Here is an 18,266-nt window from a genome sequence, read left to right as displayed (position 1 = left end):
ACAATCTTAAATATGAATAACCAAATAAAACAGTTTCAAAATACATACAGCAAAAAATTAATATGGAGAATAAAACAAATCTAGGATCACTGTGGAAGATTAATACATTTTCCTCAATTACTGTAAATCTCAACTTATTTCAAATTTAAAAGACCTTTAAAACTTCTGACTGGATCCCTAGATTCCGTACTCTGCTATGCTTAACTGATTAAAAAGGGATGAGACATTATGTACTGAGATAGGCAAAACTCTACAAGGATAGAGTAGATTAAAGATTTCAGGCTCTAACATACATATAAATATAAATATATAGATCTATAGATCTCACCAGGACAGTACAAAAAGAGCCTATATTCCAAAAGGAAATCTCTAAGAGAAGATATTCTAGATAAAATTATGATGGGTAAAGTTTTATTGGTTTCTGTCAAATCCTTCAGGTACTATAATGATAAACCTTAGTCTATCCTCCAAATTCTCTAATTCTGGTTCTAAAATTCCACCTCTCATTCAAAATGTCTACTTCCTAGGTCAATTACTTTCCTTTAAATAGACTCACTTAGGTAGGAGCAAATTACACTGTGATCCTGCAGTTACAAAAATCAGAGAATGTCCTCTGGAACTTTAGGTCCTTCATCAGCAAAATGCTCTACCCTCTGAAGCTCATTTAGCATAGTGCCTCCACCACCTTCTTATTCTAACTAAAACCTGGTATTCCCTTGAAGAATCAGATTCCCCTACATCCCTCCCAGGAAAAAAAGAAAAGTAGCAATCTCTGTAGCTTCACTGTATTAGAACTCATGTTTGCTTCTAGAATACATCTGGCACACTCAACCCAGATTTAATCCAAATTCCTTACCCACTTCATAACTACCTATATACTGTTCATATGACTAGGAAAAGAAAAAAAACCATGCCCTCTGGTTTCACTTTAAAACCATGACCACAAACCTCAAATGCCCCTTAATGATGCCCAATATATTATAATACTCATAATATATTTCCTTGGTACATTTTCTCACTCTCCTGCGTGATTTCACACCATCTCCTTCTCTCCTCAAACCTCCAGCCTCACTCTAAATTGATAACCTCACTTCTCATTTCATTGAGAAAACTGAAGCAACAAGAGAAGAATTTCTACAAACTTCTATCACATCTATCTACCTCTGAGTACTTACAACCACATATTCTCTTCCTTCCTGTGACTACCTGTGCTCCTAGTTAAGTCCAACCACACTCCTCTTCTGCTCTAGATCTCATACGCCTCAGTAACTAAAGGACTTTCTCCACCAATTCTCCCTTCTTTTCCTTCTTTATTCATTCCCATCAGCACGTAACATGCTATTATTCTCTTCATTTTTAAAAAAAACACACAAACCTTTGCTTGATTGTATTCCCTCCTCAAGCTAACACTCCATGTTTCTGCCTCCCTCTCCAGCAAGATCATTAGAAAAAGGTTTTCCCTCTTCTTCTCTCATGCTTTCTAAAACCCACTCCAGTTAGGCTTCCAAGACAACCACTCTCTTGAAATGAGTTTCAACAAGATCACTGATTTTCTCTAAATCTGAAGGTCAATTTTCAGGACTCATCTTCACTGATAATGTCAGCAGCATTTAACAAAGTTGATCATTCTCATCTTGCTCAAACATTTTCATCAGTTTGGTTTTCTTTTCTTCTCTAACCATTCCTTTTGTATCCTTGCTGATTCCTCCTCTTCTCCCCAATCTTTGGATTTCTTTTGTCCAATTATATTCACTCGAACTTTGAAATTCTTTTTTGCAATTATATTCACTCTTTTAGTGCTCACAGCCAAGTTACCATCAATTCACTGGATGACTCCCAATTTATATTTCCGTGCCAGATCCTTTCCTGAACTCCATGCTTATATATCCAACTGCCTACTCAACAGTTTCATTTTGATGTCCAACAGGCATCTCAAACCTGATACGGCCAAAATTAAACTCATCTTTCACCTGAACACTCATTTCTCATGCAGTCTTCCCCATCTCAGTAAAAGACAACTCTATTCCTCCAGTTCTGTTTTTTTAAGGCAAAAACTTAGTGACATCCTTGATTTCCTCTTCTTATATACTTCATATGTAATCCCATAAGCAAAATGTGTCAACCTGTTTTCAAAACATTTCCAGAATTAAACCCTTCTCAACTTCCACTGCTACTGTTCTAATCCAAGCCATCATCATCTCTTGCCTGGCTTACTGCAGAAACCACTCATGCCACCTTACAGTCTATTCCTCAAGAGAGATAAAGTTATCCTTTTAAAATATGCCATGTCACTTCTCTGCTCAAAATTCTCCAATATCTTCACATTTTATTTGAGAGTTTTATAAAAACCGAAGTCCCTACAATAATCTTTAAGGTCCTAGTGCTCTGCATCTCTGCATCCTACCATATTACTTTCATTCTATTACCTCCTTCAAGTCTTTGAGCAAATGTCACCTTTCAATGAGGCTTATGCTATTTAAAAATGCCACCTCCATTCCCCCTACTCCCTTACATAACTATAGAGCAATAGAACCATCCCCAGGAACATATTTAGAGCATTATCTAAAGAACCAAAAGATCCAGCCATGTGGGTTAAACTGCTGGTATATTATTCCTATGATGGCCCCTTTAATCACTCCACAACCATAATCTGAAGTGAGGCATAGCATCTTTAACATGTTTGCTAGGTGGAGGACCAGGGGAGGGAGGGAGCAGTTGGGGGGATCATTTTATGAACTATATAGATGTCTAACCAATGTACTGTATACTTGAAACTAATTAAAATAAATAAATTAAAAACCCATTACACTTGAAAAAAAAATAAACTGTTTTATACAATAAATGAAGGTCAAAAGGGTACGAAGCCCACCAGGAGGTTCTTCTTAGGCTCAATTAGAGATAAAGAGACCACACTTGGCACCAGCCTCTTAGAAAAACAGATCAGAAGTCACAGATTACCAACAAGGTAGTATCAATTGTTCCTCTCTGGTGGGAATCTCTGGATCGACCATGCAGCAGACAGCTCAAGTGCAAGGTGACAACAAGATACACATTGAGTAGGTACAGGATCTGCCATTGCCTCATGCCCCTCAAAAGCAAATATCCCCCCTAACAACCTCATACACATAGTTTCCAAAGTCCCCATGGGCATATGCCCAATTATAAGAGTTATCATACACAGGGAAACCCAAAGTTATGACTTCTGTATCACTGGACCGTTATAGTTTCCCAATCCACATAATTTACCCAAACGTCACATAAAAAATGTTGCCGAAAAAGAGTTGACATTGTATCTTTTGTAAACTCTTTGCTCAAAATGCATATAAAAAATGATAAATTTAATTAGTAGATATAGTGTTTGCCAGTTTGTTCTAAATATTTTATATGCATTAACTTATTCTATGGTTACAGAAATTCTATTGGGTACTATTAGTATTGCCACATTACAGATGCAGAGACTTTAGGGAATTGCCCAAAGTCATACAGCTAATAATTTGCCCTAGCTCTAAAGCCTCTACTGACATTTTAAAAGAAATTTAGAGAAGCATTTAAAAATCACTTGATGTGCCACTTTTCTTACATCTTTTTTGAAGCAAGTAAATAGAAATACATTACTTTCGAAAAGGAAATTCCTATGTGATCACTCAGTATAAAATTTTCTGGGGAAAAAAAAAACAGAAGGGTTAACATACCTCTCCTAAAAGGTACTGTTAATTACTAACTGATGCTAACCAGTATTGTTTTTCCCCTTTTCTTTCTCCTATTCTGCTCCTCAGCAATAGCCTGACTAAAGCAACTCTAGTTAATCAAACCGGGGTGGGGATAGGGATGGAAGAATTCCATCAATACATTTCAAAATGACTGCTCAACTGCAGTTAAGTCTAAATGCTGGCTTGCAAAAGTTTGGATATTTATTAATTGAAATACTCATAAAAATGAACCACAGGTATATACTTTTCATAGCTTATGCTCGCCTACTAAATGCAAATAAAAGTTTCATTGACATTTTTATTTAAGAGATAGTTATATATGGAAGAAAAATGAGTCCCAAGTAGCATTTGACATAAGAAATGATCAGAGCTCTCTTTAGGAAGATTAATCTGGCAGAGAGACAAATAAAATAAACTAGAGCTACCACAGTCTTTTAGGGAGGAACAATGGAGGCATGGACTAGTAAAGGAATGAACAGAACAGGTAATTTCCATATCCCTTAGTTTAGCACAATACCTTATGAAAAATAAACACTACAGACTATTAATATAGTTCTGGTTTCTCATCTTTTCTTCAATTCACCTCTAGAATTTCCAACAACATGTGCAGCTTATTGGGGCCCATATGAACATCTTTCCCCTTAAACTGATATTTCCTTCAATATTCCCACTTCTTGAAGGATGGCCATACTCTAAATAGGGATCAGCAAATTTTTTTCCATAAAAGTCCAAATGGCAAATACTTTAGGCTTTCTGGACCACGAACTATCTGTCACATATTTTTTGTTCTGTTTTTTTAACCCTTAAAAAATGTGAGAACCATTCTCAGCTCAAGGCCATACAAGCGTTGGCCAGATTTGGCCCACATGGCATAGTTTGCCAACCCATCCTCTAAATCCCACAAAGGCATAGGTCTTTCCCATTCCCATTAAATCAATTCGATCCAACAAGCCTGTGCCAAACCCCTCAGATTCTTCTCCTACACTGTTTTTTGGACACCAATGTCCTTTCTATCCAGTTCTACAACCCCAGTAAGTCCTTGTATTAAGAGTTGCTTTTCTTTTTTATTTACGGTGAAAATTTTTTATATTTAGAATTAGCCAGCTGGACTCAGTTTAGATGACTCTAATTTTGTTGGCAACATCCAAAGCATCATAGTTGGGAGTCAATTGGACATATGCCTTCTTCTCTCCATCAGGCCTGATCAGAGTGTTGGCCTTGGCCACGTCAACGGCATAGAACTTCTTCATGGGCCATCAGATCCAGTGTTTATTGGCCTGGACATCCACAATGAACACAAGTGTATTGTCATCTATCTTTTTTAAGGCTGACTTGGTAGTCAAAGGGAACCTGATGATGGCAGAGTGATCAAGCTTGTTTCTCCCAGAGAGCACTTCCGAGGAAATCTGGGCTGCCTTCAGAGCCACAGTGCCTTGGGCCATGAGAAGGTAAGTGACGAGTGGATCTTCTATTTTTTTTGTGGCTGTGGAAGCCTTTCAGCACTGCTTTCTTTGCCTTCAAAGCCTTTGCTTTGGCTTCAGCTTAGGGAGGGTGAGGGGCTTCCTTCTTCACTTTCAGCACCATCTTCATGAAAAGTCAAGAGTAGCTTTTCAATGGTGGGGGGAAGGGTGGGGCTAAAGAGCTTTAATGTAAATTAATGAAATTACTTTTTCCTGCAGGAATTTAAATTTAAAAAGCATGTAAATAGGCCACATGAATATAACCATAAAACCTAAACAACATAGACCAAAAAATTTAGTGTATGAGTACATACGTCTAGCTTTTTTCCAGAAATAACGGTTTTTTTTCCAATCAGCACCAACCTAACATACTTTAGTCACTTACAAAATATAAAACTACTCAAAACAGGGATGTTGTTGGATTTCAGAATTTAGAACAAATCTTGCTCACAAGTTAGTCTCATTTTATCATTTTTGTTACAAATAAACAGCCAGTACTAACTCTTTACAACCTCGAACCTTCCATAGTAGTTTCTAATTGGCGAATCCATCCAAAACTTTAGCATAACTGTTTGCTAAGTCACTTAAATCACATCACTCTGATGTTCCCAAATTTTTACCAAATTTGTGCCTACAAGGACATATGATGACATACCATGTTTTAAAATTATCTCTTACAGCTTCCTCTACCTTACCTATTCACCAATTTTGTTTATTTCAAGGGCTTACTGCCTCTTACTCTGTGTAGCCGCCAAATGTAAATATATTTTCCCCACATACAACGTTCTTGTTGTTTGTGGCCTTCATTTATTACATTAGGAATTGGCTTCACATACCTGATAGTCACATACCCCAGTTGAGAGTTGTAAATCCTTTGTAAGGATAGGTTTCTACAATTTTTTACTTTCTGAGTTTCTGCTCTGCCATCAGTTACCCAATCAAATGTGCCCTGAATTATAAATACACGTATAAAATTCCTAATTTTATACTTCTTTTGCTAAGCTGCATTACTAAATTTTACCAAGAGATGGCACACTGCGAACACAAATCAGAAAATTCCTAAACTTAAGTGTTCTAGGTAAGGTAAAAACTGTAACTAGATAATGTTAGCACAAGACGGAAACTTAAAAATCATTTAGGCAACTTCAATAATTAAAGAACAGATTCTGGAGTCAGATTAACCTGAGTTAGAATTCTAGCTTTGTTGTTTATCATCTATGCAACCTTAAGCAAATTTTTTAACTTGTTTCCTTATCTGTAAAATAGAATAATCTCACAACATTTCCTTACCTGTAAAATAGAATAATCTCAAAACATTGCTCTGAACATTAAACACAATGACCCATTCAAGGTGTTTTAGCGCAATGCCTGGCATATAGTCAAATCTTAACTATGCTTCAAAATTCCATAAATTATTAATTCTTCCTGTCTACCAGCAATAGGGGAATATACATTATAAATAACCTCTCTAACCACATTCTACTCTCCAAACAAATTAGTACCAGCACAACCTACCTGCATACAAGCTGACGGCAAAAACTGGGGATAAAATTTAAAGACTGCTTTAAAATCCTACTTCGAAGTAGCATGCAGAAATTAATCTATTTTTTATGACTAAATACACTCTAAGATTCTATATATTCATACTAGAAAGGAGTTCCCATATGTGGAGATTCTACTGGACTAACCCTCCCACAGATAACAACCATAAACTCTAGACAAAAGAAAAACAAAAAATGACTACTTAACAGCACTGAAGAGCAACCAAAAGCAGGCAGAAATTGGATGGAGTCTATTCTTGGCAAAAAGGAACAGCACAGAATAAGTTTCTCATTTTTAAGGCTTTTTGCCTGAAGACAGGACTCACTCTACACCTACTGAGCTGTTAAAACTGAGCTGTTAATACAAATCCCAGTCTTACGGTTTAAAGAACCAGAATACCAAATTCAAAGTGAAAACAGCAGCTGAGAAGTGATGGAGAAAATGCTGCAAGAAAGGGAGCCCTAAATATTGCATATTAACTTTGCTCAAATCTCTGGCTGACCCATGAAGTTATGTATACATGAGAGAGACTCCAAGCAGTCCAGGTAAGAATAAAATAACTGCACATATATTTTTGCTGCCCACTGAAGGGTGACGGAGCTTGGAATTTGAATAGGCAAGTTAATCAACTACTATCTTAGTCTGCTTGGACTGCCATAACAAATACCATAAGACTGGGTGGCTTAAACAACCAAACTTCATTATCTCACAATTCTAGAGACTGAAATCCAAGATCAAAGTGCCAGCAGGGTCAGTGTTTAGTAGAGAGAGTGCTCTCCTTGTGTTGTAGACACCTTTCTTATTACTGTGTCCTCACATGGTGGAGAAAGAGAGCAGGCTCTCTGGTGTCTCTTACATAGACCTTATCCTCATGACCTCATCTAACCCTAATTACCTCCCAAAGTCCCAATCTCCATTTCCATAACACTGGGGTTAATTTTAGGGGGACAACATTTAATTGGGGGGGAACACAAACATTCAATCCATAACAACTACTTAAAAAAAAACCAATGGTCTTCAGAAGACTATAACAGAACCCAGAGCCTCCATAAAGTAACATTCAAAATATCTATGGTACAATCCAAAATTACCAGATATAAGAAGAAACAAGGAAATATGACTCATACTCAAAAGAAGGGGTAATCAAATTAAAAAAGGGTTTGTCTACAAATAAAAGGCATACCCTTAATAAATTATCACTACAGACACACCTAGAAATTTCAAGTTATGTGATAAATCTGTACATGAGGCAACACGCCTGCCAAGAATGGCACAGACAATAACAAAGAAAAAGTAAGGCTAACCTAAAGCAAAATGCTGAAATAGATTGGCACTTTCTAACTTCCTTTATCAGAGTTCAATATATCTGACCTTCTGGCACTCTTATAGGCAGGCCCTTATTTTACAGTTCTGTTCTTACTCTTGGCTTAACTATTTTATTTTTACTTTTTTAAGTTTATTGGGGTAACATTGGTTAATACAATTATATAATTTTCCAACTAATTATTAATTAAATATTGTTGATAATTCAGATGTGAACCCTCTGAGAGGGTTTTAAAGACACTGTTAAAAAGCCTCCGTGGAATGACAAATATTTGGTGAAGTTTTACGTATTAAAAAATTAAACAGATTCAGATAATGCCTATGTTTGTAAAGGGAATCCTACTACATCTAATCTTATATTCCGTTGGTTTAGCTTTCCTGCTGACCTCATAGAGATTGCTACCCTGATTACTGAACAGCCCAATATTGCCTCAGATTTGTAGAACAGAAATGTTTGATTGAAAAAAAAAAAAAAGTATGAGCAATTGCCATGTGCCATATCATGGAGTTCAAGATATCCAATTGAAGAGTAGGCATACTCTGCTTAAAAAGCTGACAACCTAAATTTAGCTCAAACAGTACTAATTTTTTCCTCAGGTATTATATAGAAAGTCTTACCTGAAAAAATTCATTTTAATGTAAACAATTATTAGTAAAATGAAAAGGGATCAAAACTCATCTTTTTAGGATAAAAAGATAAGTATGTTAGCCAAAAAAAAAAAATCAAACATTTTAAATTTCTTATGCTAAGTCGTGAAATTTTACCTAGACACCTGAGATTGCTAAAAAAAAATCAAAATAAATATATTGACACAGGAAAACAAGCAGAACAAAAGAATAAATCACTTAGAAACAGAAACTTGCATTTAAGGAAACTTGGTGCGTGATGGGGAGAGTAATACAAATCGAGAGAAAATATACTATTATACTATATATATATGAACTATCACACTAAATCCAAAAATAAATACTAGATGGATTCAAGTCAAAAATGTGAGAGCAAAATTTTAAATCTTTTACGAAAAAAAAAGGATAACTTTATGAGCTCAGGATAAAAAAAAGTACATGATATAAAGAAAATACTGATAAAGTATTACACTAAAATAACCAATGTAACATCAACAACCTAAAAATAAGTACATAGCCTACCATTAACAAAGTAAAAAATTAAAAAGCTATAGACTGGAGAAGATATTTGCAGCTCATAAAAGCAAAAGAAAGATTAGTATCTAGGATATATAAAGAAGTTCTACAAGTAAATAAGATAATCTAATAAAAAACAGAGCAGAAGTTATACACAGTATATTTACTAGAAAAGAGGTAACCACAGCCAAAAACCCGTGAACTGAAATAAAACTTAACATTATTAGTGGCTGGGGTCTTGCAAATTAAAACAATGAGGAACTATTTCACATTCATGAGTCTGGCAAAATAAAATAACCTAATGAACTAAGTAATGGCAAAGAAGTTGGGAGAAAAAAAAAAGTAACTCTTGTATACTTCTACGGGGAGTGTAAACCACACTACTACTTTGGTCAAAATTTTGGCGATATCTATAAAGTTGAAGACCCCTATCCTATGACACAGCAATTCTACTTTTAGATATATACATGCCAGAAAAATTCCCACATTTGTACATAAGACGATACATACAAGAAAGTTGCATTATTATTTGTAAAGAACTGGGAACTACACAAGAACAATGTATAACATATTCATAGAATGAATACACAACTGTTAAAATGGACAAACTAGACCTTACACTATCAACATGAATAAATCTCCAAAACCAAATGCTGGGTAAAAAGAAAAGAACAACATGGTCCATAAAAAGATTAACATCATTCCATATAAGTAAAATGCAGAAATATAAAAAAACACTATATATTATATATACTCTATGTGACAACACTATAACAATATGTAAAGGAGCAGTAAAGATTAAAATGTTATGTGTACAGAAGTAGAAAGCGGAATGGGATTTTGATGGGGTACATGGTAGGCTTCAATTTTATCTGTAATATTTTATTTCTTAAGCTGAGTGGCAGGTACATGGATGTCTGCTATATTATGATCTATCCACTTTAATATATCTGATTTACCTAACAAAAAACCAATTACCAAAGAACTCCAATTATATACATTTATTTAAAAATATTATATACAGGTCAAATTATACAATTTAAATTCACTTTTATTCCTGTTTCCTTGTTAAGATATTTTTCCCAATGTGACAAAATCTATTGATTTAAATGGATCCATCACATATATCTAATTCAATACAACTGTTGTACTGAATCAAGTACTATTTAGTAAAACTGTTTAAGTTTTCAGATGATGCCACAAAAATTAATCTGAAAAGGAGAAATCTAATGTAAATATCAAGACATACTCTATTACAAAACTTGAGCTTTCATATTGTGAGTAAACCATATACTCTGTTGATATTTTCATTATAGGTTTCCATGTTTTTTATTAAAGAGTGCTATACCCATCACAGAAATTTGCTTAATGACTTCTTCAATCTACCAAGGATCCTCTGAGACTAGTAAATCTCTGCACTTTGTCAAAATACAATGTATACAACTGAGTTTGTAAATAACTTATCATAAGGTTATCACATAGATATTTGGTAATAAAGTCTTCTAGGTTTTATAGCATTTGAAGAAGTTACGGTATAATAAATTGTTTTAAAAGATAAAACATTTTTCAATGATCTAAAGTCTTTACTTAACACCTGTCATCTGAGATCTCACAAATATACATGCCCCTGAATATCAAGATCCTCCTTCCAGTTTCTATAATTTGGTAAGTCAACACCTATTCTACCACTTATTAGCCTTATGATCTTTGGTGAGTGATTTTGCTTTTTTTGTTGCTTATATAAATAATCGAGGAAAAAACTACTTCATAGAGTTTTCTTGAAAGTAATATATGCAATTGATATATGTAAAGAATTTAGAATGACCACAACCAAACGCTAAAACATGTTGGTTAATATTATGAAAATTTGTCTAAAGCCTATTAGACTCTCCTTTTAGTCAAGAATACTTTCTGTGTATTGAGTATGGTAAATTATACTGAAGACAAGGAAGACCACTGGTTCATATACTAAAGGATAATTTACAGCCCCATATTTCTAGTCTAGTTAATTCTTCTCCAGTCTCCTCCTTATAGTAATAATTGTCTACTACTCAGATAACTTCACTTTTATCATTCACAATATACTACCAAATTGTCAGAGAAAAGTAGGTAACTAAGCCTACTAAATTTAACTTGACACGTATTTTTCAATCAGTGAACTTTGAGCTCAATGTTGATACATTCCTGATAATGGGTTAGTTCAAAAGGTTTTTTTCTTTCCATAAGGAGCTGGGTTTCCATAGGTTGAAGTTCCCAGAAGTCTAGCAGTTGGATAGTTGAGGTATTATGTTATTAACATGTTTTCATGATGCAAGGAAGGGCAATAGTGTTTCACAGACTTTAACCCTAGTATTGTTCCTGAGGTTGAGTAAAGGAAAGATTATCATCTACCATTTATAGAGAGGGTAACAGTGATGATCAAAGAGTGTGACTTGGAAAAGATGCCTAGGTGAAGAGTCAAGACTACCAACTTCAATAAACTGCTTACCTCCATACACCAAAATTTCTTCAACAATGTTCTAAAAGTCCTAAATGGTCAAGAAACTAAACACACATTACCCCAAAAGATCCAGAGTAATTTTTTATAACAAGATGAATCGAACCAAAAGGATAACAAAATATCTAAAAGCACTAATTTAATTCAAATTAGAACCAATCATTTTTATAAAGATAAACTAGAAGCGATCCAATTCAAGTGAAACATTTCACTCATATTCAAACTAATCTAATAATTGCAAACGTTACACACATGAACTTCTTTCATATCAATTAATATAAATGACTCAATTTAAATCCCCATAGACAGTCACAAGAAGCTCATATCCTAATCTCAACCACTCTAAATTTTGCCTCTAGGTACCAAACTTAAAACAAGCATTTAAGGCGCAGCAGCCACTTAAAAACATTATAACAGATATAGTAACAGCAGTAATCATCAATGGCTACTACTAAAACTATTATGTGAATGTCTGACAGAGAATTTCTAATGTGACACAATACAAAGTACACAGCCCTTGCCTGTGAGGTACTCTTGCTAAAATATCAAACTAGAATCTGATTGATTCTTTAGATTAACCACTAGGTCACAGGAAATACAGACGAGAAAAGAATATTCTACACGACACTAAATAGATGCATTCAACAAAATCCAAACTAAGAAATTCAACAGGTCCAATGATCTGGATTTTTTCCATTAAATAAATGGTGAATAATAAATAAATAAATGGTAAATAATAAGACAGAAATGAAACAGAAGGGGGTACTAGAGGCTAAAAGATTTATCATCAAATGCTGTGTGGAATTCTTTTGGATCCTGACACAAACCAACCAAAAAAATAAAACTCATGAGAATCAGAGAAATATGCTGAATGTTTAATGATATTAAAGAATTATTAATTTTTAGGTGTGTTAATAGTACTGCAGATGTGTTAAGAGTCCTTATCTTTTTAGAGATATATGCAATGAAGTATTTACAGACGAAATATCTCTGGGATTTGCTTTTAAATTACAGTTGTCCCCCTTATCTGCATTTTTGCTTTCAACAGTTTCAGATACCCACAGTCGACCGTAGTTTGAAAATATTAAATAGAAAATTCTAGAAATAAAAAATTGATAAATTTTAAATTGCATGTCATTCTAAATAGCATGAGGAACTCTCTCACTGTCCTGCTGTCCCTCCTGGCATGTGAATCATCCCTTTGTCCAGGGTATCCACACCGTATATGCTACCTGTTCATGAGTCACTTAATAGCCCTCTCTGTTTTCAGACTGGGGTGTGTGTGTGAGAGAAGACAGATCATATTCACATAACTTTTATTATAGTATGCTGTTATAACTGTTCTATTTTATTTAGTTATTATTGTTACTTTTTTACTCTGACTAATTTATAAGTTAAACTTTATCACAGGATGTATGTTATTGGAAAAAACATAGTATGTATTGGGTTCGGTACTATTCCCAGTTTCAGGCACCAGTGGGGGTGGGGAGGTCTTGGAATATATCCCCTGAGGATAAGCGGGGACTTCTGTTACCCAGTTAAGGGAGAATAAGACGGATAACAGAAGAAACAAAGTTTACGTGTTTCAAACAGTTGAAACTGGTCATGGGTATGTGGTGATTCATTTTACTATTATATCGTTATATGTTTGTAATCTCTCATATTAGAATATTAAAAAAGAGTATTAGAGCACTAGATCAAAAATATCTACAATCAGAACTGTCAAATTTTGCAACTGCTTACTTCAACAGACTTTCATTTAAAAATCAAAAACAAAAATGTAAGTATGCCTTTAAGCATTACATTTGCACATTTTAAGTAATGACTTCAACTATTACATGTTTTCAGTTTATGACTGGTTCTTATTATTGACACTTGCCAGCACACACATGTGCACACACATGTGCACACATTACTCCATAAAAGTAACCAAGTTCTGAATATTATAACTCCTAAACATCTCAATCTGTTTCTTTTTTCTACTACTTTTCTATTTCAAGCCCTGAATATTTTGGTCAGTCTTGCTATAGCCTCCGATTTAAGGATCTCTCTTTTGAGTTTTAGCACACCAATTCACCCTCTATTATTGTTTCCTTAAATGGACCCCCAACAATAAAATTCAAACTTCTTTGCATGACATATATTGCCCTCAGATATCTGGTCCTTGACTATATAACACTCTCACCAGTACCCCATATTATCCTATATGCCACTCATTCCAGACTATGTAAAGGCATACCTCGTTTTACTGCACTTTGCTTTTCTGCACTTTGCAAATACTGTTTTTTTGTTTTTGTTTTTTACAAACTGATTTTAGTATAAGTACTACCAAAGCGAGCACATATTTTACAAATTGAAGGTAAGACCCTCCATTAGCAAAAGACTAAGGTGCTGGTTAGCATTTTTTAGCAATAAAGTATTTTTTAATTAAGGTATGTACATTTTTTTTTAAGACATAATGCTATTGCACACTTAACAGACTACACTACAGTGTAAACGTAACTTATATGCACTGGGAAAACAAAAAATCTGTGACTCCCTTTATTGGGATACTCACTTTATTACAGTGGTCTGGAACCAAACCCAAAATATCTCCAAAGTTTGCCTATACAGTACTTGTAGAGTAGTTCCCAGAATAAACTACTCTTCTAAAGTTCAGTTCCCTTAGACTAAAACCACCAATTTAATGTCCCTTCTAATTCTAGGTTATTTCCAATTCTACTGACTCTACAAGACTTCACCTCTACTACTATCAGCTCCTTTGCAAACCTATTCTACTTTTACAGTAATCCATGCAATAGTATCACACTATTGTTTTTTACATATCAATATTGCCCTTCAAAACTATTAAGTATCACAGTGCCTGCAACATAGTAGACACTAGAAGTTTGTTTTATGAAGTAATGTATGCATGTTCCATTGTCTTTTATAAATAACTAGAATATAAGCTGTCTGAGAATGGGAAACTTGTCTAACACATCTTTGCCATTCCAGGGCTCATCACAGTGTTTGGAATACATTAAACACTAAAATATTGCCAAACGAATAACGCATATATTTCTAGTAGCCACAGTAGATAATTTTTACACAATAGGATTCTACTCTAGTTTTAAACTTGTGTTTCTTGGTATTTTATTTGTTTTGTATTGTTTTTTGGTCAGTTGACTGATCACTTTAAAAGCTTTTTAAAATGGTGAAAAATTTTGTATGATTTCTTTCAATGTCAAAGAAGAAACTGATTACCAGAAGCAAATGCCTTAAATAAGAGTTTACAATATGAATTATACTGTGTAGGTATAACATACGTTGGTGAACTTTTAGATCACAGTGTTGACCTAAAAGTTGAGGAGGCTCAACAAATTATTGGAGAACCTCAGTTTTAGGTTATCCTAAGGTTTTGCTATAATTTTACTGGAATAAAGAAAATCATACAAATCAATAGCAGTTAGGATGCAAGCAATGAAAAGAATAAAATCAGACTCTTAATTTCAAATTTTAAAGTGAGAATTTCTCCCTGCAGAATCAACAAGATTTGCTAACAGGATGTACAACTCAATACTGAGTTCTTGCTATGTGACCAGTAGAATGCACAATTTATATACACAAACGTATTGTTTAGGGGAGCACATCTGCTATAAAAGACTAGACATAAATGGAAAGGCAGCAGAAACAGAAGAAACTCAGACACACCTTAATATTTGAAGGCTAGGTGTCAAAGTAAGTAGATAGCAAGACACTAAGAGGTTGGATTTAAAATAGCACCTGAAGGCTAAGAAATTATATTTTCAGTAGAAAGACACTAGAAACAAAGTCGTTGGCTGCTTTAATAAAACATTAGGAAGCAATGACTTTGAAGATGAATCATTTTCATTTCCACTTTCTAAAATATCTAAAATATTTTTTCAAAATACTTAATTGGTATGTTCGAATTTATGCTATTTATTAACTAAAATAGGGAAAACTAGATACATCACTTAGTGTTAGTATTAATGGTTTGCTTTTTTTTAAAGGCACTTTGATCCAACTTCCCCTTTTCCCCCAAATTCCCTTAAACGCCATTTAAGTAATAATTTAAAAAACTTAGCGACGGTAAAGGAACTTAACATACTCTTCTTTGAAAAATTAGGAAAAAGATAAAATGGTGTTTTTACTGACTTTACATTACCAAAGAAGGTGGAAAATAATGGAAGGTGCCTATTTTTTCAAAGTATAACTATTTGTGGTTTCAGTTTGGTATGGCACTTGAATTAGCTTCTAGAGAAAAGTAAACCTGCCAGACTCCAGCAGAGGGAGAGTTGTTTGCATGAAGCCTATCAAGTTCAAGTACAGACCAGAAATATCTACCTCGCTCTTCGAGTCCCTGATTTAAATGTCTTTGCAGGAAATCTTCAAATTTGATTTCTAGCATTAACAAAAAAAAACTGTATCAAAACCTGCAATGCACCGCATTCCTCTCTCCACTCGTTTGCACCTTCGGTTTAAAACACGACCAACCCTTCTCTAGGGCAATGGATGAGTTAGTTCGACATAAATCCAGACAACACATCGCCTCCGTACCTACTGGAGCGCCCCAATAAAACCCTTAAACATTACTAAAGAAAATTCCAAGCCAGATCTACCATCAGTAAAGTGAAATCCCTCCCTTTTGGCTCCAAAAGGGAAATGTACCTGTGGAGTATCCGCTGCGCCGCAAACACGGCACAGCTCCAACCCCGTGTCCTCTATTCCTTTTTTGTTCCCTCGCAGCCCTCCCTCCCCATGTTGAACTTGAGCAGAGCATTTGGCTCCCTTATCTGCCAGCAACTGGCGCCAGGAGGATCGCGCTCCCGGGAGATGCGGAGCTTGGAGGCTGAGCGCTGCGTCTGGCGCGCTGTGGCTGCTGGGCTCAGCCAGGTACTCCCCGGCTCGCGCCTCTGCCTCCACGCGGGGCCCTCGCTGGAGCCGGATCTCCGCTCGGGATTCCCGCGACGAGGTGTCGCGTCATACTTTCTACCTGCTTCCTGCCCCTCACCACTGCATGAACTGCACTCCGGTGTCGCCAGGGCAAGTCCGGAAGTCTCAAGGCAATTTGGGGGTCCACCCCAGTAAGCGCGGCTCCGCGCACACACTTGCCCGCCAAGTCCTCCCCCTTCCCTGCCCGCAACCCGAGTGCCATTTCCCCGCCGGGGCCTGCGTGGGTCCAGTACCATTCTCTTCACCGGGCGGACTCCGGAAGGGCAGCAACTCCACCTCCTCCTCCTCCGCGGCCTGTAGCCATCTATCGGGAAGCGTCTCCGGAGGCGGCAGCAGAGGCCGCCGGGCAAGGACAGCCCAGGGAAACCTTCTCAGAACTAACTCAGCTCCGGCGCTAGCAGCAGAAGCGGAGTCTTTCATAATTGTGCGACCAACTCCTCCGGGTGACCCGCCACAGGGACGCGCCCGCGCCCGCCTCCGACGGCGACGGGGCTGGAGACAGACCACGTGAGAGGTGCGTCGTACGCGTCGCCACCCGCGGGCCGGGTCACGTGAAGGGCGCGCGCTCCCTCTTTTCCAGGCCGCCTTCCTGCGCGCCGCGCGCACGCGCGCCCCTGCCCTCACTACCCGTGTTTCTCGATGGGTACTACGTCGGGACTTTCCTAAACCTTGTCTCAGCTCTGGGAGTGGAACTTGAGAAAGCAGTAGTTGAGGGTTAAGGTTCCAGGCCTTTGGGATCCAGCCTGGAGTTGTAGCGTGCTCTCATCTCTACTAACTCGGCCTGGTCTCTGGCTGGGTGCTTAAGCAGCGTTTCGTAGCTCTTTCTCTGTTCTTCAGAGAGGATAGAGGCCTTAAATAGTACTCTTCTCGTCCAAAATAAAAATCATCTTACTCCAAAGTGTGTTCTTTAGCTTCTGTTTTTTCTAGCAACAATTCTCTCGTCTCAAACTATGGACACTATTCTTTTCCTCCAAAGAAATCGCCCACAGACACCCGTACACCTTAACCGAAAACTGTGGGTTTGTTTCTGGGTCTAATACATGCCTCTCTGTCTTTCCGTTTCATTTGCTATAACACCAGCTCAGGTTTGACGATTAGGGATAGTTCACAAAATGTTGCTTTCACACATCACACTCCTACTGCCCAACAACAGTTCCTCCCTTTCAAGAGTTCCTGCCTTGAACCCTCTGATATCTGACATTTATCTTTATTGGGGATGTTGGGAAAGCCCGGAGGCAATAGAATGTGAACTGAATCTAGAGGGAAGAATTGGGAGGGTATGTATAGGAGAAGGGTGTGCCAGATAAAGAGAACACTCAAAGGCGGGGAGGCATAACCTTGTCATATCAACCTTTTTAAGTGAGACCAGACTAGGTCTCAAGCAATAAACCCAAACAGCCTCTTAACTGGGATTAATTTAATAAGAATGATCCTTAAGTCTCTTCTGTACTTAAAACCCTTCAGTGGCTCTTCTTCTTATGACAAGTTCAAATAGCTTAGTATCTGACCCCGGTTCATTTTTCCAGGCTTATCTCTATTCACTTCTCCTAGCCTCCTTTCTATCCCCTTCAAATGTCTGTGACTAAACTTGTAAGGCTCCTTATTCAAGAATTTTTTTATTGCAGCATTATTTATAAT

The 18,266-nt window shown here is 36.4% G+C and overlaps 1 protein-coding gene across 1 annotated transcript in view; it reads right to left on the bottom strand.

The window, feature by feature from the left end:
- Positions 1-17,139, bottom strand: part of TRPM7 (transient receptor potential cation channel subfamily M member 7) — a 94,689-nt gene extending 77,550 nt beyond the window's left edge. Inside the window, exon 1 of the mRNA XM_039889059.1 lies at positions 16,862-17,139. Coding sequence (XP_039744993.1) covers positions 16,862-16,864 — 3 coding nt within the window. The 5' untranslated portion in view covers positions 16,865-17,139. The remainder of the gene's footprint in view (positions 1-16,861) is intronic.
- Positions 17,140-18,266: the final 1,127 nt, after the last annotated feature.

The sequence above is a fragment of the Pteropus medius genome, unplaced genomic scaffold (genome assembly GCF_902729225.1).
Source record: "Pteropus medius unplaced genomic scaffold, Ma_sr-lr_union100, whole genome shotgun sequence".
Taxonomy (NCBI): Eukaryota; Metazoa; Chordata; class Mammalia; order Chiroptera; family Pteropodidae; genus Pteropus; species Pteropus medius.
The sequence above is the reverse complement of the archived record's forward strand: the minus strand, read 5'-3'. Positions and strand labels throughout refer to the sequence as shown.